Genomic DNA, 17,638 nt, shown 5'->3' on the forward strand with positions numbered 1-17,638 from the left:
GCGCCATCTGGATAAGATTTTCGCAAGTAGCCTACCAGAGCGCGCCGCTGTTGGTATGGTAGAAATGCTGGCAAAAGGGGTTTGTGTTTGAGTTTCCTCGTAACAGAATTGTGTTTTCTCGTACATTCAAATAACAGTCCGACGCCGCCATGTCTGTAGGTTGTGGTTAAGTCGTACTTTACCATTTTTCTGACGGATTTCACTGTTAGAAATTCAGTTTTTGTTCACTAACACCTTGCGCCACGCGGAGGGCCTGCGTGGTCTGGGTGGTTCGGGATGATTTTCTCCGCCACGAACGCCGACATCGACGCAGGATTTTCTGCGACACGGGGCCCTTAAGGAAACACAGGCTTAGTGATGTGACGCTGTTGTCCAGGCACCACTGCGTTGCCACTTTACCGTCAGCGTCGCGAAAACTTGTTTATCGGCGAGTGCAGTGTACTAGACAAGTGAAGACATCACGTCACCTTGAACTTATCTTCGGTGTCGGTGATGTAGTCCTGCATCATCATGATGTCGGAAACCTCTTTGCCTTGGACGATTCTCAGAGGTAGCGGGAATGTGGAGCCGTAAGTGCTGTGTTTGGGATCTGAAATAAAAACAACGTTGCGTTCGTATCGTGCGACGAATAAGGCTTCAGAAGGCTGGACTGCTGGGCGAGCTGGTAATGCATACCCCACTTAGGCAGCGCGAAATAACCCAGATGGAGGGTAACAAAGTTCGCGCTGTGTTTGTGTTTTCCTTCCCTCCGTCTATGTTATTTCGTGCTGCCTAAGTCAATAATAACGCTTGGCTGCGGACAGATTGGTTTGTTGAGACGAAGAAGCGAACTGTGCCATCCGAATGAAGACGTAGAAAAAAAAATGGAGTAAAGAAAATGAAGCGATGGCGGGTGTTAACTGCAACATCAACGCATTTCACGTATTTCTCAAAACTTGCTCTATACGGCCGGGTTAGGCAATAGCTGCTGACACGCGCGTGGCCCCAGCGAAGTCCAAGTGGAGAGCGCTGCTACCACGCACGGAAGTGACGTCAGAGTTGTGGCCACGTGATCGTATAAGCGCAGGGTTTCTGTTAGTGAATATGACTTAATTCATTACCGCTAGGTTTCGATTCCGCAGTTGGGACGTGTTTATTAAAGTGCATAATTATAAATTTATTCTGTGCAAATGTAATATTTAACATCATACTGCTAGTATAATGTAAGCCTCTTCAAGTAATCCAGCTGATGTGACAGAACAGCGCTATCTGCCCCAGAATATTTTTAAAAAGTCTCTTTCCACAAAAAGATTCACACAAACACAGCCAAAAAAAGATTCCTCCAAAACTTCCCTATCACTGCTATACTATTATCCCTCTATCTTCACATCGCTATCATATATTTCCTTATCGTTACATGTATATCGCTAATCCGGCCATTTCTGTATCACTTACTGTAATTACTATCGGAACACTGAGCACTGCTACGAAGTTTCAAGACTGCACAAAACGTCTTTATCGTCCCTGTATCTCTGATCGGGACGGTCCCGTGCAGAACCTCCCTACTGATGATGCTCCCTGGAGTTTGCATGCGAAGGACTCTTTCTATAAAGACCTTTTGGTTCGTTCATTCATGAGATAGGAACAAGACGACTAGTATGAAAAGCCTCAATTCAAATAACAATATAGAAATGGTCACTCTAAACCTGACAGTTGAAGTGGCCCCTTACCGGAGAAGTACACGTCGATGGGGTCGTCATCGTCACTCAGGCAAACTGAGTATTTCAAGGCCGGAACACCTCGTACGGTAAAATTTGTTCCTTGGAATGCCTATGAAGAAGAAGAAGAACGAAAAGACGAAAGTCTTTTATAATAGACGTCGTCTGTGCTACAATTCGTGATTAATTCTTTTGCTACATTCACACGTTCACTTCACTCTTTTTAGCGTGCCTGTCGCGCCAGCCAGAGAGATGACGATAATGGAAAAGAAAAAAAAAAAAGACGTTCGTTGGTTGTTCCATAACAGGGTGTTTCAGTTAACTTGGGCCAAACTTTAACAATATTCGAACGCCACTTAGTTGGACAGAACCAAGGTAATGTTGTTTGGCGTCGTTTGAAGATACTCCGATAATTTTTTGCGTTCCGCCTAATTAGATAATTAGTCCCAATTAATTAACGAATGTCCTAATTATTATACTTAGATGAAAAGTGTCTATGATAAAATTGTAGAGCAACATCAAAAACTCCCGATACAGCTTTCTGTAGCTCAATACACGCTACTTAAAAGTGTTTTTCCGAGCGTGAAAAAAGCCCGCGAGTACACGCAAAGTGCCTCCAGCGGCCAGTCGCGCGGCAATTTTGCGTGTATTCGCGGACTCTTTTCACACTCGGAAAAACACTTTTATGTAGCTGTATCGGGAATTTTTCATGTTGCTCTACAATTTTCTCATTGTCACTTTTCATTTAACTATAATAATTAAGATGTTGGTTAATTAGTTAGGACGAATTATCTAATTAGTCGGAATGCAAAAAAATTATCGGAGTATCTCCAAGTGACGCCAAACAACATTACCTTGGTACGTGGCATTTGCATATTTTTAATGCTTTTTCCACTTGCATGGCGCTCTTTGACCATATCTGGCCCTTGCGCCACTAAACACAACACATCATCATTTTTAATGTTTGACCCAAGTTAAGTGAACACCCGGTATCTGTGTACGATTAAGAAAGGCCGTGCGATATGTCGTTTTGCGATTCGACATTAAGCGCGAAGTTGTGAAATCTTAAAGGGAGACATTAAAGAGAGCTTAAATCAAATAATTACTTTAGCTATGTTAGTAAATTAACCTTCTACAGCACACAAAGAAAAGACACGTTGGCGGGCTAGCTAGTTAGAATCCATGATAGAATGTGTAAGCTCGACTGAACGAGGACCTAGACGAACGAGGACAAGGACGAACGAGCACGAGGACGTAGGATGTGTGTCCGTTTCTTTCTACGTCCTCGTTCAATCACGCTTACGCATTCTATCATGGACACACAAAAAAAGCCACTCTAAGCACGATAAGAGGCTTTGTAAGCAAAAAAAGGAAGCAAGAAAAAAAAAAAGGACGTGAAAGCGAAGGTGGCGACGTCCGCCTTGAAGGTCATGCATCAGCTTGCTGTGACGTCATTGATTTTGACGTCATAGATTGACGTCAATAATTTTTATAGCTAATGTATTCTAGGAAAAGATGAACTACATTGTGTTCTAGAAGAGCCAGAGACTGGATTTGGGAAGTATGAAGAACTTTTACTGAATCGCAACGGACCGAATGCGAAAAGTTGTGACGTAAGATTTAAAAAAAATGAATTTTAAAATTTCTGTTCTCTCATATGGAGCAACCAACCTATTACCACGAAATTAACGAAAATGGAATTTTCGAAAATTACTTTATAAGATTAAATTGATTTATCGTTTCCGTTTGGTGATTCTTTAATCCTGTAACCTCCAATGTGTCATACGGTTTTAGTTAGACCAAACAGCATTTTTTTTTTAAATCGTCTGCGGTAGATAACGTGATTGTAGTCCTTGAGCTGGATTGATCGAAGCGGCGAACAATACTCGTGCGACAAATCTATATGCACGATCGACTAATATATAAATCAGTAATTAGCTTTTTATTTAAATACTTTATGTTAGACATTGTAATTTATCAGTTTTAGCCGGTGAATTTGCAAAGTATATCCACTTGGAGCAAGTGCTGAAGATGGCACCGGTTTCGAAATATGAGTCGTCAAACGTGAGGGAAAATGCAGTGTTGTTGCACTTACATTTTTAAACGCTGGTTTATGCATTGAAGCATAAAAGTCACTGGAACGCCCATGTATTTTGTCGCACACTTTAGGAATGAATATCTCGAAATTGGTGTCATCCTGAAAATACGGTCCCGGTGGATACGCCTTGCGAATTCACCGGCCACAATTCGTAAATCGCAACATGGGTCGCGAAGTAATTCACTAGAAAATTATTTAGTAATTTTTGTTAATTGTAGCCGGTGAATTTGAATTGAACTGTAGCCTGCTGAGTTTGCAAGACGTATCCACTTGAAGTGAACCTCCAGGATGGCACCAGTTTCGGGATATTATGTTCCAAAGTGTGGGAACGAAATAGATGGGCTTTCAGTTACTGCTGTGCTTCAGTGCTTATAAGGAGGATTTCGTTAACGAGTAACCGGAATAACAGTGCAATTCTACGGCGAATTAGATGGCGCATATCTACAAACTGGTGTCGATCTGGAAATTTATTCCAAGTGGATACGCGCTGCAAATTCACAGGCTACAATTCGAAAATTGCAATATGTGCCGTAGAGTCATGAATTGAGAAGTTAATTCGTGAATGTTTTTTTTTTCTTTAGTTGAATATATGTTTGAATTACTCGCGCAAGTAATGTCCGCCTCTCTGAATAATCCAGTTCAAGGACTATAATCACGTTATCTGCAACAGGGCGATTTTTAAAGAAATTCAGTAAAACTTAAAAATGATTACCCGTTACATGCTTTTGTGAGCTACTCGCTGTATCTTCATTTAGAATACGTATAGAAGGCCATCATTATCACTTCCACGATTTTCTTGCTTACCACTTTGACGTCTTTCTTGACAAGCGGGGCCATAAAGAGCGTCGAGACGCCGACGATGGTATAGGTGCCACTGTAGTCGGACCATTTGAGCAGAACCTTTTGGAAGTCGTTGGGAAGGTTGTCGAGCGAATACGTTTCGCAGTGCGAGTCTGTGTCGATGCGAAAGGGTAAGCAGTCAGACGACGTGGACGAAGACAGCGATTGGAGACCCAGGTTGTAAAGGGCCACGCCCCGAATCAAAATAAGTAAATAAATAAAAATTATGCATAGAAACTTACACTGCTTAAATGTGGGAATCCGAAAGCATTACAGCCCCTTTGGCGCGAGAGGCAGCGCGCTCATTTTATACACCAATGACGTGGCGCCACCTCCTCCCCATTGGCTGCGACGTCACGCGTCCAATGACGCACGCACTAGGCCACGCCTTTAGTCAGCCAGAGCTGTGGAGCCACCGTGGCGTCGGGGGAAGCGTGCTCGTCTCGCACCCCAAAACCACAGTTTCGATTCCCAGCCAGAACAAAATGTACAAATTTTTCTTTCCAAAGTCAATAATTTACTTTGTTTACAGGAACCTCCACGAGAAATTTGACGTCAACCCGAGCATTTTTGAAGTGTTCTTACTGTATGCGCCGTCGATCATTTTTGGTATACATCGCTCGGCCTCGCCGACGGCGACGACGCTGGATTGTCGCGCAATGGGGAATATAAGGCTTTCGCATTAAAAAGACCTCTATCGGGAGTCTGGCGCCTTTTCTGTAGCCCCGCCATATGTAGACGGCATCCCGACATTACTGTCCTCATCAATCGAACATAACGTCAGGCTCGCGTTGGACATTCCTGCAGTTGCGACAAAATCGGATTTGTTGAAATGACTCCACAGCGTCAAACAAGTTATGCTTTAACGTTGTTAACACGGGAGTGTAATTTTATAGTACGGATAGTTTCTGCATTGTGGGACTATGCTTGCTACCTTGTTACTTGAACGATGGGATCGCGAATTATGCGTTTATTTTGATGTGATCTCTGATTATGTCAGTGCTGTTGTGAACCGTTGTAATGGTTGGCAGCGGTGTCGTCAAGCGACCAAATGGCAGCGTTTCTTCGCCGCTCCGCTGTCTGTTGAACTAGATGGAATTGGTTGATAGATAGATTGATTGATTGATTGATTGATTGATTGATTGATTGATTGATTGAACAAGGTATTGCGCTGCAGGAAGTTCTAAAGCGATTGCTTTCTTTGGCTCTTCCCTAATGAGATAATTTATGCGTTTCCCGTAAACATGAAGAGAGAAACCCGAGCTAAAGCTTCCTCTTTTAAGCATCATTATCTTCCTTATTGCTTCAGATATTGAAGCGGTATCTCGGCGGGCGCAGTTGTACACACAGCGCCTTTCCCCATTAAGCACAACAAATTTAATTCAAATCGGTTCATCATAATCATCATCAGCCTATATTTATGTCCACTGCAGGACGAAGGCCTCTCCCTGCGATCTCCAATTACCCCTGTCTTGCGCTAGCTGATTTCAACTTGCGCCTGCGAATTTCCTAACTGCGTCACTCCACCTAGTTTTCTGCCGTCCTCGTCGGCGCTTCCCTTCTCTTTATATCAATTCTGTAACCCTAATGGTCCACCGGTTATCCATCCTACGCCTTACATGGCCTGCCCAGCTCCATTTCTTTCGCTTAATGTCAACTAGAATATTGGCTATCCCCGTTTGTTCTCTGATCCACACCGCTCTCTTCCTGTCTCTTAACGTTAGGCCTAACATGTTTCGTTCCATTGCTCTTTGTGCGGTCCTTAACTTGTTCTCGAGCGTCTTTGTTAACCTGCAAGTTTCTGCCCCATATGTTAGCGCTCTTCCCTTCCCACTTTCCTCATTTGCTGTACTCAGGTCCTCATTTGCTGTAATTCGTCCCCATTGTTGCTGAATAGGACAATGTCATCTGCAAACCGAAGGTTGCTGAGATATTCGCCGTTGATTCTCACCCCTAAGCCTTCCCAGTCTAAGAGCTTGAATCTTCTTCTAAGCATGCAGTTAATAGCACTAGAGAGATTGTGTCTCCTTGCCTGACCCATTTCTTGATAGGTAACTTTCTACTTTTCATGTGGAGAACCTAGGTTGCTGCGCAATCCTTGTAGATATTTGCCAATATGTTCAGGTATGCATCTTGTACTCCCTGTTTGCGTAATGCCTCTATGACTGCTGGTATCTCTACTGAATCAAATGCTTTTTTTTCACAATCTATGAAAGCCATAAAGAGAGGTTGATTGTACTCAGCAGATTTCTCTATTACCTGGTTGATGACATGGATATGATCCATCGTAGAATATCCCTTCCTGAAGCCAGCCTGTTCTATTGGTTCGCTGAAGTCAAGTGTTGCCCTGATTCTGTTTGAAATTACCTTGGTGAATATTTTATACAATACTGAAAGCAAGGTAATGGGTCTGTAATTCTTTAACGTCTCCCTTCTTATGGATGAGTATAATGTTGGCGTTCTTCCAGCTTTCTGGTACACTTGAAGTCATGAGGCATTGCGTATAAAGGGCCGCAGGCTTTTCAAGTATGATTCAGTGGTTGCCTAATAAGAACATTTAGGTGCTTCACGTGTATATGAATGGGGAAACCAGAGCTGCTCTTGATGGCCTGAGTGCATGGTTGTGGTACATAGCCACAGTTGGGGATTGACCATGAATGGGGTGGTTAAATTAGGTGCATAAGAACAAGGGAATTAACAATTTGAAATTTGGAACTTAGAAAGTAACAGTTTTGTGTGTGTGAGAGAGAAAAGGCAATCCGAAGAAAACCATAATTAAAAGAAAACTAATAAACCAAAGCTAAAGCTTCCTCTTAGGCATTCTTGTTTTCGTTGTTGCTTCAGATACTGCAGCGCTATCTGGGCGGGTACAATTCTACGCACAGCGCCTTCTGAAGACAAAGGAAGCGTGACTATCACAAAGAACGTGTTGCCACTGATTTCGCGAACTTTAATCGCAGGGAATTCCCCTCTAGGGTTGGAAACGGCAAGAGACTACGACCGGCAGTTTCCGGGAACTCAAGCAACACGCGTACTATTGAATGTGGAGTAGTTATTGTTGTTCTTAGGCCGATAAGCCTAGAGACGTATTGCTGCCGTCATCGATCCTTTTGTTTTTCTGTTTGTTTTTTTATTCGTATATCAATTCAACGATATCTTATCACACGCACACGTACGCCCCTTGGTGTGCCAAGTCGTGCTCTCGCTTGCAGGGTCACGCGGGAACTCGCGGCATGCCATTAGCCGACGCTGTTTTGTTTGTTTTAAGAAACGCAATGCCTTTTCAGCGATCACTCCTCAAGATCTTGCACGTCGTATCGGTAATCTGGAAGGCGGTTTATAAAGTTCATTCTCCCCCTTCGATAATTTTGGTTCATCGTAATCGTAGGCCGTATAGGCGTCTGCAGGGAGCGAGGTCTCAAGCCATGCAGTATTCCGGAAACCGCGTTTTCTATCAATCATTCAATCAATCAATCAATCGATCAACCAATCAATCGATCGATCGATCAACCAACCAATCAATCAATCAATCAAACCATCAGTACTCATTTGCATATTTTTGATGTTACGTGCCATAAATTGAATAGCAGAGGTAGTCGGAATCTAAGAGAGAGAGAGAGAGAAATAAGTTGCATAAAGTAAAGGAGACTGTTTCTGCTTCTCTGTAGGGAGCATGGCTCAACGACTCGTCTGTCTTCGTGAACTGCTCGGTGTAGTTACAATCGATTTGTTTGAACGGTGGGATTAAACCCATATGCTTGGGCTCAAAAGGAGGCAGTATTTATTAATAAATAAATAAATAAATAAATAAATAAATAAATAAATAAATAAATAAATAAATAAATAAATAAATAAATAAATAAATAAATAAATAAATAAATTGATAGATCAATCGATTGATTCCTTTTATTGAAGAGAATGATCGCACTGACAGCTCAGGTTGACAGAACGACGAGAGAAAATATGCACACATGCAAACACACATGCACACACACACACACACACACACACACACACACACACACACTCACACACACACACATGCACACACACACACACACAGGCGCGCACGCACGCACTAACACATTCATGCACGCACCGCGAGTGTAGTCAAGAAAAAATCAAGAAGTACACACCCGTGTAGAAAAAGGCCTCGTTAGTCCGATGACTGTAGTAGACTTCGAATGGTTGGCCTCCGCTGTAAACGTTGAGATAGCCTCGCTTCCGCTTTACGTCGTAGTACTCTGTGGCATGATATGTGTTTTTCTAAAACAAAAGAAGTGAGAAAAAGATTCAATCAGATGCGTCGCGGTGAAAGATTATGTATAAAAAAGTTTCAGTGAATAATTAAAGCGCTACATTCGGCTAAGAAATCCTGTGCCCTGAATGGAAAGAGAAAAGGCGCTTCATGTGAATGGGGAGTGATCCTATTTCTGTTTTATATAAATGCGTGTTAAGTAGGATAGTTTAGAGCCACTAAATAACGTTAAGCACAGGACAACAGGTAATCAGCCTCTTACTGCATGAATTTGGATTATCTTGTGGAAAAATTAGACAAGCATTTGATTAGACTAGAAATGGCCAGGCAAACCTCAATTTCTCAAAGAAACACATAGTTATGATTTCATGAGGAAACGTTGTCTCGTGTTATATATGATACGCCATGCGGTTACAAGTATATTTTGTTGCTATGCAGAAAGATGATTGCACATAATACATTATACACGATGCAGTTACGGATATATTTTTGCGACCGTATGCAGAAAAGAATTGGAATTGCAGGAAACCTAGAAAAAGTGCCTGAGCCGTCGAAAAAAAAAAAAAGAACTTGAAATATTGCTGCACAAAATGCAGCGCATTTGTTGCAGTTCTATGCAGTACACGTTTCTTTAAAAGTTAATGACGTTATGTTTGTTCGACCAATTGGTAGCCCCATTATGTGGCCAGAACTTTAAAAAATCTTCCTTTTATGTCAATTTCGGCTTTGTTTAGTCTTGGGGAGACTGATGCTGTTGTCATTGACGTCGTCGTCATCGTCGTCCTTGTTGTTGTTGTTGTTGTTGTTGTTGTTGTTGTTGTTGTTGTTGTTGTTGTTGTTGTTGTTGTTGTTGTTGTTGTTGTTGTTGTTGTTGTTGCCGCCTTCAACATGCAAGCCAGAAGGATACCTTCTTCCTCTTCCTCCGTGAGTTCTTTGTTGCTGCTGTTTGTCATCAGCTCACGAAACACGGCAGACGCCATGCTATGGTTATCGTAACACCGCTGCTAAAATTTTCATTTTCTTACCTATTCATTACAATGCTGGTATTAAGAAACAACGTAGCCTGTAAAATATTATATTTTGCATCCGAATTTGTATTCTCGTGAGGAAATAAATGTCTATTTTTCACAAAACAGCCCACAACTACATTGTTACAGAGCTACGATCGCTATGTATTTCACTGCACTGATTTAGGGTACATGTGTAAGATTTTCTTTCTATTTGATTCTATTAAGTTTTAAGAAGTTGTTCTCTGTGTATCGTTGCATGATGTGGTGAGGGGTTAGGTAAGTTAACCAGTATACAACTCTCTTCAACATTGTAATCAGGACTACGGAGCGATAGTCAGAGTAGTCACCCATCCCTGAGACATTGCCTTACCTGGTAGCATGAACATCCAGGATGTAGCACAATGTAGGGAACTTAGCGAGAAGATTGCTAAATATAGCGAGCTTTTATTTTTTCATGGGCCTCCATTTATTCCTACTTTTAAAGATATATACTTCTAAAAGCAGATGGAATAAGGATTATAAACAGGGATAAGGTGCCTCAGAAAGGCTGGCCCTTATCCCTGTTTATAATCCTTATTCCTCGTGTTCTACTCCATTAGTCAGCCATATTTTTTTATTCTAAAAGCAGATAGATAGATAGATAGATAGATAGATAGATAGATAGATAGATAGATAGATAGATAGATAGATAGATAGATAGATAGATAGATAGATAGATAGATAGATAGATAGATAGATAGATAGATAGATAGATAGATAGATAGATAGATAGATAGATAGATAGATAGATAGATAGATAGATAGATAGATAGATAGCTTATAGTTGCTATGGGGGATTGACCAAGACAGAAGTGGATAAGGCTTAAAGAATATAGAAATTCAATTTCACTAGCAAATTTGCGAAAACTGATAAATTCAATGTTGCAGATGCAAGTGTCTTTGCCACCCTAGACGGTAGCCTGCCATTTCGTCTCTCTTTTTTTTTCTGTTACGTCAATACGTGCAAATAAGCATCGAGGTCCTTCACAAGGCCCTTCAATTACCTCGGTTACGTTGTTAGATTCTGCGGTCATTTTATAGCCATACTGGAACATTTTTCTGATGTCCGGATAAGGCGTCTCTGCAAACAGGAACAAAAGAGGAAAGGTTAAGTTTTCCATCCAGTGAAAATGACACGTGTATTGGAGTAGACGCCAACATCAAACGAAGCTAAGAAAAGCATAGCGCAAGATGCAGTATTCAAATTGGGTGGCGGACGTCAATATTCATTGCGACGTTAATCTGTTGCACGGAGATGTTGAATTTTTGCCTTAAATGTGAGTAACTGTTCGTCCGCACGATATTCGTGGTAACATTTTCTGATTATCGCTATCGTGTATTCTCAGATACTATGCACGCGGCACTTATCTATGTGGGGAGTTTCCCAAGCCCCTGGTTGGACGATAATTGTCGGCAACGAAGAGATATTAGCGACACGAAGTGATTAGAAGACGATACCTCAAGGTTACGTAGCACAGAGGTCTGGGCAAAGATACTTTGCAATTGTATCATCATACGATACAAGATACTCGGGCAACAAGTATTTAAAATACAGATACAAGATAGTACCGTAATTATTGTATCCCATACGATATTTTCGATTTGTACCTTAAGATACTTCGATGCATTCGCAAATTTCGTTTTATAGATCTGTAAAATGTAGCAGCAAATGCGTATGCACAAAAATGTTTGCTTGGAAATTTGTTAACTCCGACCTACCTTGTTTCATTTGAATGAAATGTCTGTTAGTATCTCAAAGTTTCTATCTTTCTTGCTCAAAGTATAGGATTTTCATTCCGAAACAATTTATTGGGGTTGATTTAGCTGCTTAGCGTGAAAGCTCTTTATACGATGCGCTGTCAGTGGATTTTGCTTGTCCCTTTTGTAATTGATGGGAGTCGCTGCTCTGCATGCCGACCAGCTAGCGGGTCGTCATCTAATTACAAGAACGTCAATAAGAGGCCTCTTTACGATGGCGCAAATACCGCTGTGGAGTTTTACCTTGTCCGTAAACGTATTACCGTTTACGCAACACCGAATCACCGGACAGGTGTACAGCAGGCTACATCCACGAGATCCTTGAAATCGCTGATGCGTGAAAGCCAATAGACGTAATGCAACCCCATTCTTCCATTCTTCAAACTTCGAAATAAAGCACCATGCAAGAGAAACTTAGATAACGACGTTATAGCGACACCAGAAATTGCGCGAAAGACGCCGCTCGCATTGGCGTACGCAGCACAGTACGGTGGCTACGAGCAACTGTCATGGCAGCTACGAAACTAAAAACAAAAAAAATCAAGAATCCAAAGGTCGGCTGCTGCGCAGACGTTCGCGCGCTTGTTTTGTCAAGACGGCGCAAGCTTCACAACGTGACTCTGCTCCACCAATGGGGACGCGTAGACCTCATCGCCTGCCCTCGCTGGAGGGCTCTGGCGGAAAGATAAAAGAACGTCGCTGCCTTTAGTTTTATTCAGGTGGCTCAGTGGCAGCAGCGGCACCTTGGGAATCAGAGTTCAGCCAACGTTTATAGTTTCGTACGGTGACGTTGGTGTGGTAGTACGCACTGCTCGTTATACACGAATGTATCGTGTATATTAAGATACACGATGCATTCTTTCATGTATCGGAAATACAGATACTGATACACGTCTTGCCAGACGTATCATGATATAGATACAAGATGCCCAAAGCGTATCTAAGATACACGCATCTTCTATACTGCCCAGCACTGGTACCTCACAATGCTTGTGATTGACTGCCCTTAATGGTTCATGTAATGAGGATATGCATAGATAAACGAACCTCTCTGGGCAAATCAAGCGTTCTCTCTCCCTCTTCCAATGCGACTTCACGATCTAAATATCTCAGAGCTCTTCTTTCGGAGAACTTTCTGCGTATTTGAACGCGTCACAACATTCCCGATACTTCAAGCGCGCCTCAATCTAACTCAACAACATATTTCGTTAGTCTTTCTTTTCACAGGCATTGTGTTTCATCGTTTCGTTATCTCGATTCCAGGAGCGCCTCACGTGTCAAGCGGAAGTTGGGGGTTGGACTCTCACAGAGAACGAGCTGTCTTACACTTTTCATTCCCTTTTCGTTTATTAAAACGTTTAAAGACGAATAAAATCATTCGCTAAAGTTATTATACAATTTATTCAAATGAAACACTTCTTCACCAAACTGTGATGTTGGGCTATTTGGTGCGTGACAGTCAATGTGTATGACGAAAAAATGAAAGCGGCATTCTTGTGTTGCTTACTTCTTCTGACAGACACCCTGAAAGATATTCCCCCACGCTTTACTCGATTCAAGTGCCCGTCGGGATTCTGTTGTATTTAAAGGACCAAAACATGAAGTCTAAAGTTACTCCGATTCGTTTCTCGCAACTTCCGTATAAGGAAGCATGTTTTGCAGCTGAGCTTTTCGTTACGCGAAATGGAGTTCATATGGGTATTTGTGACATAACGGAAGTGTACTTACTGTTAGTCAATCAGTAAGCACTATCGGTGATACACCATGCACCTTATGTATTTGGTTACAAAACGAAAGGTTCCTTGCATAAAACTCCGTTTCAAATGATTTCAGACAGCACTCTTGCGTGATTCTTGCACGAGGTGCCGCTGACGACACGTCCTCTTCTAACCGCAGCTTCAGATACAGGCTGACGAATCAGCGCTAGCAAGCCGCAGATATACTACGCACCTCTGTGAAGCCTCACTGCGGCGCCGTCTAGCGTGCACTCAACGATTTGCTATTGCCTCCGAGATTCCCGCACACACATCTGCGAGCTCATCCACCTTTATTTTCTAGTCTCTTTTTTTTTTCGTGATTGGAGATGTGACACAAATTATCGTGGTTTCAGACAATGTGACACGAGACATCAAGCATATTACGGTCTTACGCAATTAAACTGTTGCGCAGTTACAGATCGCGAAGGCACTTATGACATACAGAGCCTTCAGCCAAGGTGTCGTCAGAAACGAGTGCAACCTCTAATTCTGGCTTGCTATCCCGAGTGAAACAGTGCAGAGTAACTGGCGAAGCGTTCACTCACGCAGAAATCCTTTTGGCACTGACAGTTTGCAGGCAGCGTGTGAGCCGTGAATCCAGACGAGGCCGAACAGCAACGCCTGCGCGATGCACACCAGGCTCCTCATGACCCTGCGGAGAATACCGACGAGTCAGAGATAACCAGCATTTCAGACTTTTACCAGCATAACATGACACGGTAGGCGTGGCAGCCTTACCAATATACTTTAAAATATACACACAATCACTGCAGAGAAGACGTGATAGCACTAACACAGAAACAGAAAGGACAGCCGTTGGTTGAAATTGTTTTGGGGCCCCCATACCACGGGATTCTCATAGGTGTGTTAGGCTTTGAGGCGTTTAATTCGATCGAATAATAAATCCATCAATCAATCAATCAATCATTCAACATTTTAAGAGCTACATGACCTTCGCGATAGGAAAGAGACAATTCAGTTGATATTTAGAACGTGTTACTGTATGCGAGTATATAGGATATCTTTGTGTTACGCGTGTGTTCATCGGTGACACCGAAATATAATTTAACGAACGAACGACGAACGAACGAACGAACGAACGACGAACGAACGACGAACGAACGAACGAACGAACGAACGACGACGAACGAACGAACGAACGAACGACACGAACGAACCGAACGAACGAACGAACGAACGAACGAACGAACGACGAACGAACGAACGAACGAACGAACGAACGAACGAACGAACGAACGAACGAACGAACGAACGAACGAACGAACGAACGAACGAACGAACGAACGAACGAACGAACGAACGAACGAACGAACGAACGAACGAACGAACGAACGAACGAACGAACGAACACGAACGAACGAACGAACGAACGACGAACGAACGAACGAACGAACGAACGAACGAACGAACGAACGAACGAACGAACGAACGAACGAACGAACGAACGACGAACGAACGAACGAACGAACGAACGAACGAACGAACGAACGAACGAACGAACGAACGAACGAACGAACGAACGAACGAACGAACGAACGAACGAACGAACGAACGAACGAACGAACGAACGAACGAACGAACGAACGAACGAACGAACGAACGACCGAACGAACGAACGAACGAACGAACGAACGAACGAACGAACGAACGAACGAACGAACGAACGAACGAACGAACGAACGAACGAACGAACGAACGAACGAACGAACGAACGAACGAACGAACGAACGAACGAACGAACGAACGAAGGCACGAAGGCACGAAGGCACGAAGGCACGAAGGCGCGAAGGCACGAAGGCGCGAAGGCGCGAAGGCGCGAACGCGCGAACGCACGAACGGACGGACGGACGGACGGACGGACGGACGGACCAACGGAGGGACGGACCAACGGAGGGACAAACGAACGAACGAACGGACGGACGGACGGACGCGGACGGACGGACGGAAGGACGGACGGAATAATAGATGTATGGAAGGGTCGATTGATTGATTGATTGATCGATCAATCGATCTATTGATTTTGTGATCACCCCTTTGAAACGGGTGATGGCTGGGGCCACCAAGATTGTTATATTTACCTTCCTGCTGATTTTATTTCCCCACTGTTGTGCTTCGCGGTCCGGGATAACAAACCAACGAATTCTAAAAAAAAAATTCATTGCCCTAAAATATTGGACTCTTACAGCGGAGCTGCACTCGCGCAATTCGCGCAACCCAGTTTCACAAGGCTTTTCGCCGAAACGCCAACTCTAACTGCTCTTTGAGATGCACAGGCTTTGACTCTGTACAGCCTCTCGAGATGTATCGATGGAATTTTGCAATAAAACGACAATCGCTACCGAAATATCCTCGCATCAACAAATATGCCCGACAATCGCTACCGAAATATCCTCGCATCAACAAATATGCACCTTCAAGCATATCATTCGTTTGATAAAGCGAATAGTCTTCTAAAAGCGTTCGGCTATTCATTTACATCGGCAATCATCTTCGATGGCTCCTGCACATTTTTCTTTTTCTATCTGGGCCATCATTCCTGGCCATCTATTTTCTTGCAGAGGGCGCCTTCTGTGTAGAGAAGGCGTGAGCGTGGTGACAGTAGTGCGGTTGTCAAAGATTCTAAACATAAAAACAAACTAGAAGTTATTAATGGTCTATGTCTATGTCTAAATCAGAAATACTTTGCGATGTCGTGCGGTTGTCAAGAGTTCAAAAAAAAATTCTCTGAAAGTTACCAATCGTACGTGTCTATTTTATTTTCGTGTCTAATTAACCCGCCCTCTCAATTACACATTATACTGGTGTCAGTACTATTGCCTCTTTAGGCGCCATTTAACACCGTCTGGCGAAAAATTTAGTTTCAACGTATTTCTTCCATCTTCAGCGTCATTAACAACATACAGCAGAACAACAGCGCAATAATCTTATTTTCACAAAATTTTAACGCGTCTGCAACCTTTAATTCACTAAAATGCTTGCAGGCAACAAGAATATCTACTATTTCACGACCATTGCACCTGGAAAACAACGAGCCACTTCAGAAACTTGCGTAGCAAACATCATGACAGCCAAAAACAGCCATAGAGGAGAACCTGGCATGCCTACACTCACATTACTTTGTTGATGTACAGTTTTTTTCAATATTGTATAAATGGCAGGGCGCTACATTGTTGCTGTGCCGCGTATGTGTACGTATATGAAAACATACCGTTATAACCTATTCCCACTTCGTTACAAGTGTTAAAATGGATTACAGCATTGCTGTGAATTTTATTGGATATTTCTGCTCAATGGTCTTATGCTGTCATTGCGTTGTCATTGTGTTGTTTCCTGCATCTTCATCCACTGCCTAGTGGGGGATTATGAATCACACCGCGTGGGGGGGGGGGGGGGGGGGGGGGGGATGATTGCGATTTGTGCCCACAATTCTTCCAGTAAGTTTTCTGGAAAAAAGCAAACGGAATTGACTTGAACCTACTAAGTGACGACATACGGGTGCCTATGGTGAAACACATTCAGTGAATATGAATGAATTTCGAAAAACAGTGCCAATCAGAAGTATCTCAAGATGTATGGACGAGTTTGAAGAGTATGAGTTATCCGAGTATGACTGATCTAAACACCTGGGAAGGATGAAATCGCTTTGCACTGCTTCCAATGTATCAAATTCGTGGAGGATTGTTGCATTTAACAGAATAAGTTAGAAACTACCGACTGTTTCGAGAAATCTTTTTTATTTACGCCATTAATTGGTTCTACATAAATTGTTCCGAAGCATCAAGCTTGAACTATGTAACTCAAAAATAATATTAAAAATGTACATCGTAGTTCTGTACACAGAATCTACCGGGATAAAGTGGTCAAAATTTATGTTTTATACACTGCTCTGAAATACAGCGCAAGTTTGTTAGTAGAGCTTTTGCAGAATCCTCGTTAACACTCCACCGATTTCATGTAAACTAAAACCTCTCCGATCCAGATGGATCTGGCATATTCAATGTACACTGCTACAATATCTGTTCTTGGTAAAGAGTTTCAAATTTCTAAACTCTGTGCTTCAATTTCAATAAGAACTTGCCGATTTCCGATAATTTTTGTATACCCTATGAGGCTCCGAATCTAAAGTCTGCTTCCTGCGCTCGATATGAATTCTTTAGAAT

The 17,638-nt window shown here is 42.6% G+C and overlaps 2 protein-coding genes across 2 annotated transcripts in view; one reads left to right on the top strand and one right to left on the bottom strand.

Annotated features, from left to right (window-relative positions):
* The window catches only part of LOC119431218 (uncharacterized), a 56,182-nt gene that overhangs the window by 32,347 nt on the left and 6,197 nt on the right, over nt 1-17,638 (bottom strand). The window contains exons 2-7 of the mRNA XM_037698690.2: nt 14,003-14,109; nt 10,947-11,023; nt 8,772-8,901; nt 4,600-4,748; nt 1,710-1,809; nt 468-589 (exon numbers count right to left, since the gene is read on the bottom strand). Coding sequence (XP_037554618.1) covers nt 468-589; nt 1,710-1,809; nt 4,600-4,748; nt 8,772-8,901; nt 10,947-11,023; nt 14,003-14,105 — 681 coding nt within the window. The 5' untranslated portion in view covers nt 14,106-14,109. The remainder of the gene's footprint in view (nt 1-467; nt 590-1,709; nt 1,810-4,599; nt 4,749-8,771; nt 8,902-10,946; nt 11,024-14,002; nt 14,110-17,638) is intronic.
* Nucleotides 1-17,638, top strand: part of LOC119431423 (uncharacterized) — a 142,179-nt gene that overhangs the window by 28,606 nt on the left and 95,935 nt on the right. The window lies entirely within an intron of this gene.

This window comes from Dermacentor silvarum, chromosome 10, assembly GCF_013339745.2.
Source record: "Dermacentor silvarum isolate Dsil-2018 chromosome 10, BIME_Dsil_1.4, whole genome shotgun sequence".
Classification (NCBI taxonomy): Eukaryota; Metazoa; Arthropoda; class Arachnida; order Ixodida; family Ixodidae; genus Dermacentor; species Dermacentor silvarum.